The 14,710-nt window shown below is 37.4% G+C and overlaps 1 protein-coding gene across 1 annotated transcript; it reads right to left on the reverse strand.

Moving 5' to 3' along the window:
* Positions 1-249: 249 nt before the first annotated feature.
* Positions 250-14,312, reverse strand: LOC150079729 (uncharacterized). Its single transcript, XM_090383195.1, has 2 exons — positions 12,667-14,312; positions 250-523 (listed from the first exon to the last, which is right to left on the reverse strand). Exons 1-2 carry the CDS (start codon positions 14,310-14,312, stop codon positions 250-252), a joined length of 1,920 nt encoding a protein of 639 aa, XP_090239321.1.
* Between the last annotated feature and the right edge of the window lie 398 nt (positions 14,313-14,710).

Below are 14,710 nucleotides of genomic sequence, written 5' to 3' on the forward strand. Positions count from 1 at the left end.
CCCATTAAAGTTCCTCCCGTCATCGACGAGATTTGAACCCGTGCCTTTTATACCCGGTGTGGTGAGGACGGTGACGAAACCACTGTGCTACGGCACAGACTCAGAGGTTGGACAGCTGAAAGTTTTTTCTCCACTATGAATTCTGAAGTGTCTTGTGAGGTATCCTCTCTCTTAGAACTTCTCACAAGATGGACAACTGAACGGATTTTCTCCAGTATGAATTCTGAGGTGTGGTATTAGGTGTTCTCTTCAAGAGAACTTCTCACACGTTGGACAGGCGAAAGGTTTTTCTTTGGTATGAAATCTGAGATGGATTGGGAGTTCTTTTCTACATGAGAACTTCTCACGAGTTGGACAGCTGAAAGGTTTTACTTCATTATGGTTTCTGAGGTGTTCTCTGGGGTTTCCTCTCTGTGTGAACTGCTTCTCACAGAATGGACAGCAGAAAGGTTTTTCTCCAGTATGAATTCTGAGGTGTCTTGTGAGGGTTCCTTTCGGTGAGAACTTCTCATAGGTTGGACAACTGAAACATTTTCTCCATTATGAATTCTGAGATCTCCTCTCCTTCAGAACTTCTCGCAGTTTGAACAGAAGAAAGGTGTTTTTTCTGTATGAATTCTGAGGTGTGTTGCGAGGATTCCTCTCCGTGAGAACTTGTCACAGTTTGCACAGCTAAAAGGTTTTCTTCAGTATGAACTCTGAGATGGATTTGTAGGTGTATTGTCCATGAGAACTTCTTCTCACAGATTGGACAGCTGAAAGTTTTTTCGCCACTTTGAATCCTCAGGCCTCTTGAGAGAGGCCCTCTCCATGACAACATCTCACAGGTATAATAGTATAAACGTTGTCCAGTAGGAATGCTACGATAGAATCGTAGGTCTTCTCTCCGTGACAATTTCTTCACAGAGGTTTGACAGCGAACCTTAATATCATATCTGAATTTTTTTTTTTTTTTTACCTTTTCCCTCTGAGAAATTTTCATAGCTTTGACGGCAAATATTTCCCCATTACCAACTATGAGATGTTTCATGAAATGAGAAACATACTTTTAATGAGATACCATACTTATGGTATCTCATTTTTAATACTTTACATACTTTTAATGAGATACCATACTTATGGTATGTTTCTCATTAAACTCTTTTAATGAGAAACATACCATAAATTATCCGGGTGAAAGTTTTTGTAGCACAGTGAACTTTGAGATGACCTTTAAAGGTCATCTCAACTAGTCTTAAGACTAGCATAGTGAGAATTCTCATCGCAGTTTGAACAGCTGAAATGGTTCTTCCCATTTATGGTCTCTATGCTGTGTTTCAAGATTTTTTCTGTGTGAAAACTTCTTCCAACAAATTTCTAAGATATCTCTCATTATGAAGCGACAAATGCGCTTCAGAAGCTCTTCATTTGGTCTTCGTAGGAGAAATTTTATTGGAAGTGTGTTTTCAATATTACTAACCGCGAAATGTCTGGAGTGAGAAATGCTGAAATATGACAACTAAAAGGCTAGTTATGAAAGACATTGAGCACCTGTGTTTCCTAGTGAATATATTTTTTTTCATTATTGTTTAGACGTATGTTTTCAGAGATAGAGCGTCAGCTTACTCGGTGATTCGATTAGAATACATTTTGAATGGTTCATATCGGTTTCTTTTATGCAAGAAAGTTTGTATAAAAATCTGATTGTCCACATTCTTTATGAAGTTACTTAATTATAACCAAATGGGAGTTTGACTCATAAAGTGCTGCTTTTGGGTAATATTTTTAATTGGTGTTTCTTCCATGGTACCATTAATTTTTCCTGTAGGTTCTGCTGACTGCAGGACTGTCCACAGAAATATCTTCACACAGATAGGTGAAGCAGTTGCTAAGTTTCTATTCTTTCCTTTAGAATTATATGGAATTTTTCAATTAGTAGAAGTCGTCACTTTGTTTTAAATAAAATCTTATTATTGAATTATTTTAAATTATTCCTTCGCTATTGATACATGTTCTTGTGATGTTTCTTCTTCTTTCTTCACTGGTGATATGTGTTCATGTGATGTTTTTTCTATTCACATCGTTCGCTTTGGATATTTCTATTCATATGCTATATTCTCCCAACAAAACGTAAATGGAAAATAGTCGTATAAATGCCGTGTTCAATGAAGTGATATACACTCACCAACCAAAAAAATTTAATCTTTTATTCAATATTTAGAGAGACAACTTTTTCCGAATTGCATGATGTAATTATATAGGGCAATTCGGCCTCTCCGTTCTCTGCCAATCAAAATACAACAGCTGCCAAATATCGTGATGGAAAAGTGGTCAAGTCGAATCCCTGGAACACGATTTCCATGCCACGATTTCGTGGCATGGATTTCACTGTGTTTCAGGGATTTGACTTGACCACTTTTCCATCACGATATTTGGCAGCTGTTGTATTTTGATTGGCAGAGAACGGAGAGGCCGAATTACCCTATACAACATCCCAGGCATTCTCAATTGAAACAGCATCTGGACTTTGAAGCGGATAGAATATATCTTGGATATATTTGAATGTCTCTCAGACCATTTAGTTTAAATTTCTGAAGTGAAATTCAGACGCGAGTAACTTGCGTTCGTGCAGTGACACAAAAACGCAACGAAAATGCGACCGTTGCCATAAGTTAACGTATTATAGGTCCTCTGAACAGTTAAATATCATACTAGACTGACATCCTTAGTTCACGTACGCTCACCGAAATTAAGCCCGGTTAGTAACTGGGAGGTGGGTCCCTTCTTTTCTTTTTAATTGGTAAGGTAATAAAGTGTAAATTCCTGCTTCATATCTTTATTTTTATAACCTGCGGATAATATTACTCCCATTTTCGCTTATTACACTCGCAATTAATAGAATTAAAATTCAGTTCGTAAACGTGATCACAATGACCGGCACTTACTACATATCGTGTAGTGGATGGTATTTGTTAAGGAGCGTTCATCGTAAAGTGATTTGATCGTACAGCGAACTAATCGTAAAACGGGAGTCCACTGTAGTAAGCATTGTAAGGTGTATGGAGCACGAACAAGTGCAATGCCTCCATGGTTTGCCAAAAATCACCAAGGAAATGCGACACGAAATGATTCATCTCCCCACCATTGCGCCACTCACTACCAGGCACAAACAACGCATAACACAATCAGCACCCCTACTGGTTGCGTCATGCTATTTCTTTCGTCGTTGTCCACCGTATTTAATAAAATTTTTCGACGGAAAAGTAAATTCCACATGTTGAAGACTAATAGCGAGCAATGTTAGGCGTATAGAGCACGTATACGTGCAAGGCGACCACCGAATTCACCTCCATTGAGCACAAAGAAGAGATCTAAGCTATTTCAACAGCGGAAGAAATTACAGCGTGCGATGTGGTTGAACAAAGAAACTGGAGAAGTTCCACCCACATCTTCAGAGCTTTACATCTCCCAAGAAATATTAGAAGTGAATTTGGAAGAAGGAGTCATGGAGGTTGATACAGCAAATATAAACGATGAAGAGTCCTTGAAGCCTTAGTCGTAAAGGAAAAGCGAAGAAGCCAAAACCGACTGCTATTAAATCATTCAACACGTAACGGGCGTAGCACACTTTGAATTATTTGACTAATTTGCATTTTTCTTCCATTTCCTGCAGTGCATTCTATTCTGACATACAATTTGCTCGTAATTCCTGCGGTCTCTTTCTTCAAATATAGAATTTTTGCCCCATGTATTCGTTCTATATTTGATTTCTGCTTTTATCTTCCACTCGTTTTATTTTTGAGATGATTACATCAGACGAATCAGGAATTTCTTGTTTTCTCAATTATAGCAAGGAACTTTTGTTCATGCGATTTGGCAATTATCTATTGATATCAATCGCAAAATGTTTCTAATTTTTTGGCCAGTTACTGAAAATTTTCTCTATTCCTTTTTTATGATGTTTTCCTTTTTTATTATATAATGTATTAGATTTTGTATATTCAAAATAATTTTTGTTTAAATTTGTTTACCTCTTCTCAAACCAGGGTCAGCATTCATGGGTGTATAATAAAAAATTACTTTTAATTCTGATTACATAAATTCCGTTACATCATCACTTAAAATGTTACGTTATTTCCCGCAATTTGCCAACTGTTGTATTAAAGTACAGAAGAGATCTTACTAATGAATTCAGGTTTAGTCTCGTTGACCTAGATGAAACTTTAGAGATGCAAGAAAAGGTCAGCACAAGATAGACAGTTCATAAGAGGTTCCAAATAAATAAATAAACGACGTCAATCTTATACACTATACAGTTCATAACCTATTAGGATGGGGATCGGCAACTTGTTGCTCGCGAGCCGCATGCGGCTCTTTGAGCATTTAAATACGGCTCTTTAACTTTTAGTCTACATGAATCAAAGTTTGAAATGGAGTTAAGAGGACTTAAAAATCAAGGACATGTGGAGTGCAAGCTTGACGTAGCCCAGTGGTCAAGAGCGAGAGTGCATAGCACGCGTTCCTTGAGTGGACCGAGGTTCAAGCCCGTGACTACTAAATAAGATAAATATTTGTATTGACGATTTATTGTAAACTCTACTGACTTGGTTGTCGTGCCGGAGTATAAACAGAAAATTTATTTTAAATGCCTTAAATCTGAAATTGAGGATTTGGAGAGGCAAAAGGCTGCTCTTGGATTTCGACATAGATAGATGAGTTGATAAAAAGCAAGACCAAATTGTGTTCCATGCGTCGTGTAGCTTACCGGACACGTATGTAAATTTAAAAATATTTGCTTTTGGACTTCTCTCAGATTTTGGTTCGAAGAATTTCTGCGGGAAAATTTTTTCGAACCTGAACTATATTAAAAATATATCAAGAAACCGTCTGAACAATGCGAATCTCTCAGCATACTTAAAGATCAAAATTAAGGCAAACTTCCCTAATGCTGAGAGCTTCGCTCAAGAAGTTCAGCAGCAAAGGTCACATTAATTAGAAATATTATTAATAAATAATATTTCAAAATATATTATTTTAATTAATAAAACACCTTTCCATTCTATTCCGTTTCTTAAACTTCCACCCCCTCCAGCTTGAGCTGAAGTGTGGCTCTTCGGATTCTCTCTTATTTTAATTAGATCAAAAATGGCTCTTCACTTAAAAAAAAACAGATTGCCGACTCCTGTATTAGGGTATGTTCTCCATTTGCCCTTGTTTTGGAATTGTCTAGAACAATGATAATTCCTCCTGCAATCATTAAATATTAATAAAAATCATCGGGACAATAATCGTTCTATAAAAGAAACAAAACGGAAAAAAAAAAAGAACATGAACAACAGGAAAGAAAAAAGAAAATGACTTGGGTAAAAAAAAAGGTAGAAACGATTAAATGAAATGCCACTTTTTTCCCTAAATGTTCAGAATAAGCTATGCACGTCTTAAACTGCTAAGATCTAGAAATATTATCTACAGATATAATAACGAGATTGAACACGTATAGAATCGGATGATATGGATTTTAGTTCAAAGGTTTAAAATTTCCAAAATGACACTTAAAAAGTATCAAATCTATTTGAGAAAATAATTATCAAAACTAAAGCTCCATTTCGTCATTACATTTTACCTGAACTCTGAAATTCACTATTTTATTCCATTATATTGTAAATTTCTTACCTTTCTTATCCTTCTACACTAATATGGCATTATCATGATTGGCAAATTGCAAAAGTGTTCCACAAGAAATTCACTGATTGATCCCAAGAAACGCCATTACAAGGGCGGCAGAAGAAGATAAGATTACTTTTGAACTGCATTCCCTCTTGAGAAACTGAATCACTTTCTCTATTTTGCCTGTAATCCAACACTCCCTCTCCCACTACGTCCTTTACTGGCACTGGTGGACCTTGGCTTTGGTGGATGTCATGTGATTTCTTTTATTACTTCCGATGGCAGTCTGGAGACAATGTGCCTCGAGCGTACATTCGTTAGGTTTGTCGCCTCTGTTGAAGAAAAGGGGGATTAATCTGTTTAAGTTAAAGAGCTCAGCAGAAAACTCTGCGTGTTAGCACAGTGATATCGTTACCGTCCTCTCCACACTGGTTGGAAACCGTTTGAGTTCTAATCCCATTGAGGACACAATGGAATTTAACCGGAATTTTTCCATTCCGGGATTGGGATTTTTCATCCAGCAAAGCAACCAAGGAATACACGCAATTTACAAATAGTTAGATGAAATAACTCTGAGAAAACCTAATTTTTCTTTTTAATTCGAAAGAAAAGTTTGACGCCTTAAAATTGAGCACCAACTCGCCATAGAATGCTGAGGATGTTGAGTGATTTTCAGATAAAAGAGGAGCAGGGCCGTGCAATAGAGGATGCTTCCCTTTCACTGAAGGTAAAATTTCAGAAAGGGAGTTATCACGGGTTTCGAATAACAAACAAAACTATCGGGTGGGAACCGGAATGTAATATTTTCTCAGAGTCCCCAGTTGCTTTTGTGCGGTCTTGATCAAGAGTGAAACATAAGAGAAAGGAGAGCGTGTAATCAAATTACTATTTCCTGTCTCTTTTCAAATAGGACTATAGCAGGACACGATGATTATTCGTTCACTGAATGAAACATAAACAAAAGTGAAAGCAGCAAACCAGAATTGTTAATGAGGATTTAAAACTTAGCAACAAAAACAGTTTAAAATGTCAAAATGTCTTGTGGAGCTTTTTCTACAGTGTCTGTATCATAACATCCTGTGAAATGAAAAGTGATGTCACAAAAAAAAGAAATAAAAATTGTTAGTTTTTGTGTTAAAATGAAATGGGAAGCAGATCTTAGCATTAAAATTAGTAATCAATATAATGCAAAAATTCAAGCTAATACAGCACCAGCCAAAAAAAAAAAAAAAAACATCAGGGATCTCTTGTTCATTAGCTACTACATTTTTTCCATTTATTCATTGAATTTATTTAAGATATCAACTAGCAAAAGGACAGGTAGAAGTTTGTTCCAACAACCAGCAACAGCCAGCTACAGGAAAATTTCCGCACATCTATTTTGTTAATACAATTGAAGAAATTCAATTTCTTCAATTGAATTTACGCCGCCTCATGTGCGTAATCTGAGGAAGTAACCAATCAACCTTTGTTGTCCTCACCAATCTCCTGGCTTTTCTCTATTCTCGATAGAGCAGCTCTACATCCTTCCTAAAATAAGACCTCCAGACCTGAATGCACCTGAAAGTGTGGCATGGCCACACTTTCAGCAGGAAAGGAATAATTACCTCATTATCCCTGTTAGCAAAATTCCTCTATATCGTATACAAGACTCCAAGAGGTGTGTTTTGGCAAACTGCCTGCACTGCCCTGAAAACTTCATACATGACTTAAAAAAAATCTCCAGGTGTTTTTCATTCTCCACTGTCCCAAGTGTAATACCGCACAGTTAGTACCTTTCTCTGGGGTTACTGCTACACATATTTAGTATTTCGCATTTTTCAAAGTTACACTTCAGTTGCCCCTTCTCAGCACATTTGCTCAACTTTTCCTGATCCTATTCCAGTGGTCTACTGTCATTAACAACCCTTACAAACTTTGTATCTTCTGTAAACGTGGACATTCGTCCTGGTACATAGTCAATATCAGTGATAAATACAAGAAATAACAAGGGGGTCATCGCCGAAGCTTGGGGGACTTGTCTGCCATTAGTCTCATTAGTTTTTCTGACCTACATTTAGACCTAAACCTAGAAGAGTATTTTAGTTGGTACGAAAAGACTAGTAGTTTCCAAGATTAATCAAGATAATTCCTTGACAACTTCACATTTCGAATTTACTGTCGGTAAATTAATCATTTGGTCCCACCGTATAGCAACAAAAAATTGTCTGAAACCACCACAGTCACCTTTTTGACAGCATAAAACTTTTCCCCTGATGGATTTATTTTTTTATGTAAACCCCAAGCATCAGACGTATTAGAACCGTGCTTGGGTTGAAGGTTAAGAAGACGAAAGCAGATGTTTGTTGACATTGGACTTGAACTTCTGTAGACTGTAATTTTCAGGAAATACGAAAGAAGGAAGGTTGTTCCAGAAAACGGCAGTGGAATGAATAAACGAGGGAGATGAAAAGTTGGTTCTGTGAGTTTGAAGTTGGACAGTAAATAGACGTTGGCTTGTGGAGGCACGTGTTCAGACTGTTTTGAAAGAGAGAGCAGGAATTATAGAAGACAATTCAGAGAACTGGAAATATCTCATGGAAATATCTGTAGAAGAGTTGGAAACAGTACGTCTGTGGAACAGTGAGTGGAAAGACTCTGTTAGAGATGAATCATTAATTAATCTAACTGAAAACTCTTCTGAATGGAATCAAGAAGCCTGAGAGAGGTTTTGGAAGCACCACCCAATATGTGGGAACAATATTCCTTGGTAGGGCGGATTTGCGATTTGTACAGGGTTAACAGGAGTTTCGAAGAAAAGTAACGCCGAGAGCGAATGAGAAAATAGGAAGCAATATTTGTAATTTGCTTGTGCCAAGAGAGATTAAAAGCCAGGGTAATCCCCAAAAGAGATATCATTTTGCCTAGAAATCAAAGTACCACCAAAGATAAGCATAGCAGCAGAAGAATCCTTTTTGAGATATATAAGACGAGACTGAATTTTAGAAGCATTGAAATCAACTAAGTTGTCTTTGCTCCACTAGAGAGTTACCTGGAGATCGGCATTTAAGGAATTGGTAGCAGATTTTCGAGAAGTTGAAGCTGATTGAACAGGGCAAGTTTTCTCAAAATGGAAAGTGGAATGCAATGTGCTGTCATCGGCAAAGGTATGGATAGGATTTCCAGTCAATGGAAGAAGGTCATTAATACACAAGAGGAAAAGAGTGGGGGAAAGAACTGAACTTGGGGGACACCAGCATTAGTGAGAAAGTTAGAAGACAGAGAGCCATCACCCTCAGTGAGCGATCAGAGAGAAAACTGGATAACCAATTACTAAAAACAGTTGGCAAACCATAAGATGGAAGCTTGTTTAGAAGAACGAACTTTATGCCAAACATGATCGCAAGCCTTTGAGATGTCAAGAGCAACTACTTGTGTTTCACCGAACCTTTCCATTGAATTAGTCCATAAATGAGTAACGTAAGCCAGAATATCACCAGTGAATCGACACTGACGGAATCCATACTGGCGATCGTTGATCAGACGTTAGGTTTCTAGGTAGTTTAAGAGTTGGCGGTTAATTGATTTCTCCATTACTTTAGAAAGAGTAGAAGTAATTGCAATGGGACGATAATTGGATGGGAGGGATTTGTCGCCCTTTTTAAGAACAGGCTGGATATGAATAAATTTGCTAGCAGAGGAAAAACCACCTTTGGAATAAGAAAGTGAAAAAAAGGCGGTAAAGAACAGGATGAAATCCAGGAGCACAGGTTTTGAGAACAAGTGGAGAAATACCATCAGGACCTGGAACTTTCTTAGCATCAAGATTCGTCAAAGTCCTTCTGACATCTTTTTGACGGAAGACCATAGGAGGCGTTCAGCGGATCGTGTTGGGAATGGTGGGAGCTATTTTACCAAGATCATTAATACATGAGTTGGAAGAAAAATAGGAGGCTAGCACGTCAGATTTATTCTTGGCTGAAGTGACAACAGAACCACCTGGTTTTGACAAAGGTTGAGCAGAGATGGGCAAAAGTTGCGGCCAATAGCTTTGGCAATAGACCAGAATGTTCGGCCCCCATTGGGGCAAGAAGCAAGTTTTCTACTCTTAGTCTGTTCAAACTTTGTTTGGACTGATTAATAATTGCCTTACAATTGTTGCAAGCTTTGGTGTAGGTAGCAGTGGTGGATTTCCGCACAGGCGCACGAGGCGCGCGCCTGTGGCCTCTTAAATCGAGGGGGACCTCAAATTTCAGGTCTCAAAAAAAATTGTTTTATTTTTAATTTTTACCCTCACCTTTATTGCCGTTACTGAATAAAACTATAATTTAAGATGAGAAGTTAGTAAACTCTTTTGCGAATATCCCTACATATTATATGAAATATCTATGCGAACTAAGTGAATCTGAAGCAGAATACATATTATCATTAATGTTTAAATTAAACACTTTCAGTTTTTTTCCTAGTTGATGTAATTCCACGAGTGAAAAACCCTGTGACGATATTGTGACGAAGAAACCATATTAGATTTATTCGCGGAGGCAGTTCAAATCTATTCGCAACTAATTAGGAACAAATAAGCAAGTGCAGTAGCCTTTGAAATCACTACTGCGCTGGCTGACATGTAACGAAGTATCGTTTTGTAATAGCTTTCGGAAATAACATTTCACTCACGAATCTGTGAAAAATTACTAGAGTTTGATGTGGTTGGTGTTTTAGTGTACAGTAGGAGTATTTTTGTTTTGTTATCAAGTATCTGTAATATCTTATGTAGGGATTATTTGTGGATCTTTAAGAATAGAGCAAACTTTAAGTTTGTACTTCTTGTTCAGCAGTATCAGAATTAGCCTTTCACGCCATTAACGAAAAACAATTTTTTTTTTTTTTTTAATGGGGCCAAAATGAGTTGGAAGAAAAATAGAACGTAATTACACACGACTATTAATTGCAGAAGGCTTAGAAATTAAATTATACGAAAATTCTGTTAATGTTCGCAGGCCAGATCTCATCTTCGATTCGTGGTCTTTTACGCGAATGCGCGAAGACAAATCCTATTTAAGTTCCATGCTGTCTCCTCTTCGGTAACTTTCATTGCTATGATCAAAACGTACGGTCGAAAAACGTTGTTAGCTTCAGGAAGGAAAATCGTTTTACAATTTTCTCCTTAATTTAATTTTTTTCTTAATTCATAATTGCGTTAAATTGATTTCTTACTGTAAGGTAAGATTTTCGAGTTTTAATTGTTTTCGTTTTAATTTCTGGAGAGTATCATATTGAGGTAAAATTCTCTTTTTCTTTTATAAAGATTGATATCAACTTAGAACGTATTGAGCATCACAGCTCTGGTTCATACATTCATTTTCACCCTGGATTTCATTGTCATTCAGATGTTACCTACATAACAATTTTAATCATACAATTTCAACTGGTAGAAAATCAGAAGTGTTCGTTTTTTCTAAGGAATTCTTACCTGTTCCAACAGCTAAAATGTTTCTCCTTTGAACGCATATTGTGCTGTTTTTATGAGTGTCCTTTCTGTTCCTCTTTGCAATGAATACCAAGTGAACGATTTCTCTCTTGTATGCACACTGCGATCGTTTGAGATATATTTCTCAGCCCTCTTCACTGGACTTAACGAAGAATGGTATTCTCCAGAATAAACTGAAAGATCTCTTACGACAGGTCCATTTCTTGAAAACATTTTAAGAAAAATTGGACAGATAAAAGGGATTTTCTCATTATGAATCCACACATGGGTTGTTAGTTTTATTTATCATGCAATTTTTTCACAAGAACTGCAGGATCTGATAATTAAGAATTGCTACAGAAATTGGTTCTTTTAATGAACGCTTCATATTTGAAATTTTATTATCGATATGTACAATGATGTCCCCTTCATTTCTTTATTTAATCGTGTTAACACGTGTGACTCGAAAATCAATAGCTAAAAGGTTATTGGTTTTTGAGTTTTCTCAAACACTGATCGTATTTGAGTTTTGCTCAATCTGAAATCATCTTCTCATGGATTGGAAAGTTTTGCTCAGAATGAACTTGGAAATGACTAATCAGACTTTTTTTTGAGGAAACATACTAGGACAAGTTAAATATCTAAGATATTTCTCATAATTAAGTATTCTCAGATTATTTTTGAAGTGCCTTTCTTTGAGAACTTTTTTACGCAGATTAGAAAATGAAATACTTTTTTTTTTTCCCATTATAACCCCTCAAAATGTATTTGAGGATTTTAATCAATGAGTAGTTCTCACTTGTTAGACAGCGGAAACAACTTTCTTCAATAGGAATTCTGAGTAGGTCTTTGAGGTTTTGTTTCCATGAGGACGTATTACAGGTTTGTCAGCTGAACGGGTTTTTTGCGGTATAAATTATGAGCTGGTTTTGGAGTAGACCTATTCTGCAAAAACCTTTTCCAAAAGGTTGTGCAGCTGAAATAATTTTACAATATGAATTGTGAGACGGATTTTAAGGTATCGTGTCAGTGAAAACTCAAAGTTTATGCAACTGAAAGGTTGTTCTCCAATATCTGAGTTGGTCATTGCATTACTGTCTGTGACAAATTCTCACAGGTTGGACAGCAGAAATGTGTTTATTCATTAAGAATCATTAGGTGTGAACTTCCACAGATAGGAATGCAGAAAGGTTTACTGCACTATAATTTGCGAGCTGTGTTGTAAGGTGTCCTCAATGTGAGAAATTTTCATATGCTGACAGCTGAAGAGTTTTCCGAAGTCCTAAAACTGAAATGGGTTCGGAGGCATTCTCTCTTTCTCTTTCTCAGAATTTCTTCTCACAGCAGAAAGGCTTGACTCGACTATGCATTTTGTGGTGTGTTGTGAGGATTCCTCTCTTTGAGAAATTCTTCAGACTGGAGAGCTGAAAGCATTTTCTCCAATATGAATTCTGAGATGGTTTTGTAGTTCTGCTGTCCACACGAACTGTTACAGGTGGTGCAGCTGAAAGATTTTGTCTACTATGATTACTGAGTTGTGCTGCAAGAGATTATCTGTGAGAATTTAATCTCACTGGTTGGGAGGTTTTTTCCCACTATGAATTCTGAGATGCCTTGCAAGGTTGGAACTCTGTGAGAACTTCTTTTCACAGGTTGGGCAACTAAACGGTTTTTCTCCAGTATGAACTCGGAGATGGGTTTGGAGGTGTACCCTCACGGAGAACCTTTTCTCACAGGTTGGACAGCTGAAAGGTTTTTCTCCTGTATGAATTCTAAGGTGGCATTGGAGGTGAATTTTCAGCGAGAACTTCTGCCGACAGGTTGGACAGCTGAAAGGCTTTTCTCCAGTATGAACTCTGAGATGGGCTTGGAGCTGTTTTCTTCTTGAGAACTTTTTCTCACAGGTTGGGCAACAAAAAGGTCTTTCTCCAGTATGAATTCTCAGATGGGTTTGGAATCCTATTCTCGTTGAGAACTTTTTCTCACAGACATTGCAGATGAAAGCTTTTTCTGTACCATGAAATCTGAGGTGCCTTTTTAAGGTTGATCTGTAAGGGAAGCTCTTTCCACAAGTTGGACAGTTGAAAGGTTTTTCTCCAGTATGAACTCTGCAATGGGTTTTCAGTTCTTCTTTCCTTGCGAACTTCTTCTCACAGTTTGGACAGCTGAAAGCCTTTTCTCCACTATGAATAACGAGGTGTACTGTGAGGTTGTGTTTCTTTGAAAACTTCTTCTCACAGATTGGACAGCTAAAAGGTTTTTCTCCAGTATGAATTCTGCGGTGTTTTGTGAGGTCTCCGCTATCTGTGAACTTTTTCTCACAGGTCGGACAGCTGAACGCTTTTTCGCCAGTATGAATTCTGAGGTGTTTTGCGAGGTTTCCTCTCTGTGAGAACTTCTTCTCACAGGTTGGACAGCTGAAAGGTTTATCTCCAGTATGAACTCTTAGATGGGTTTTGAGGTGTTCTCTCCTTGAGAACGTTTTCTTACAGGTTGGACAGCAGAAACGCTTTTCTCCAGAATGAACTTTGAGATGGTTTTGGAGGTATCCACTCCTTGAGAACTGCTTCTCACAGGTTGGACAGTTGAAAGGTTTTTCTCCACTATGAATTGTGAGATGACCGTTCAGGCTGCTTTTATCTGAGAGCTGCTTCTGACATGTTGGACAGCTGAAAGGTTTTTCTCCAGTATGAATTCTGATATGCTTTTGCAGGGTAGGTTTACTTGAGAACTTCTTGTCACACTTTACACAGCTGAAAGGCTTTTCTCCAGTATGAATTCTCATATGGCCTCTGAGGTTCGCTGACTGGGAGAACTTCTTCTCACATGTTGGACACGTGAAAGGTTTTTCTCCGGTATGAGTTCTGAGGTGACTTTGCAAGATCGTTTTACATGAAAACGTTTTCTCACAGTTTGGGCAACTGAAAGGCTTTTCTCCAGTATGAATTCTGACATGGCCTCTGAGGCTCGCTGACTGGGAGAACTTCTTCTGACATGTTGGACACGTGAAAGGTTTTTCTCCAGAATGAATTTTGAGATGATATTGCAGGCTGTTTTCACTTGAGAACTTCTTCTCACAGCTTGGACAACTGAAAGGTTTTTCTCCTTTATGAATCCTGAAAGGTTTTCCGAGTTTACCTGCCTTTTGCAAACTTCCCTTCCAGGTTGGGCAGATGAACGGTTTCTTCTGAAATTCATCCTCAGGTGATTTTTTGTTCATTTTCTTTGTGAAAACTTATTGGTTGAAGAGCCAAACCGTTTTTTCCCAGTATGAATTCTGAGATATGCTATGGTATCTTGTTTGCAAGTGAGTAATATTTCACAGGATTTGGACACCTGAAGTGTTTTTCTGCAAAGTGACCTTTGAGATAACTTTTAAGGCTTCGTCTTACTGAGAATTACTAACCACTTGTTGCTCAGGTAAAAACCTCATGAATGTATTATCTGAACTACGAGAACTTCTTCCACGTAAGCACATAAATGAAACATCTTTCTTTATGGTCTGCAATTGATGTGTTAATGCCTTTTTTTTTTCGATCACAATCGTTATGAAGTAATTTAATTATAATCTGATGGTTCCATGTCTTAAAAAGTTTCTTATTTCTTTTGTGCAATATT

This window comes from Mastigoproctus giganteus, chromosome 10 (genome assembly GCF_048544385.1).
Source record: "Mastigoproctus giganteus isolate SK-2022 chromosome 10, ASM4854438v1, whole genome shotgun sequence".
Taxonomy (NCBI): Eukaryota; Metazoa; Arthropoda; class Arachnida; order Uropygi; family Thelyphonidae; genus Mastigoproctus; species Mastigoproctus giganteus.

Excerpts from the sequence above, each read along its gene's own strand:
- LOC150079729 (XM_090383195.1), bottom strand. The coding sequence starts at position 14,312 with ATGAACAAAAAATCACCTGAGGATGAATTTCAGAAGAAACCGTTCATC. Across the intron at positions 524-12,666 it reads GGGAAAAAACCTCCCAACCA|TTGTCCAACCTATGAGAAGT; the intron begins GTGAGATTAAAT and ends AAAATGTTTCAG.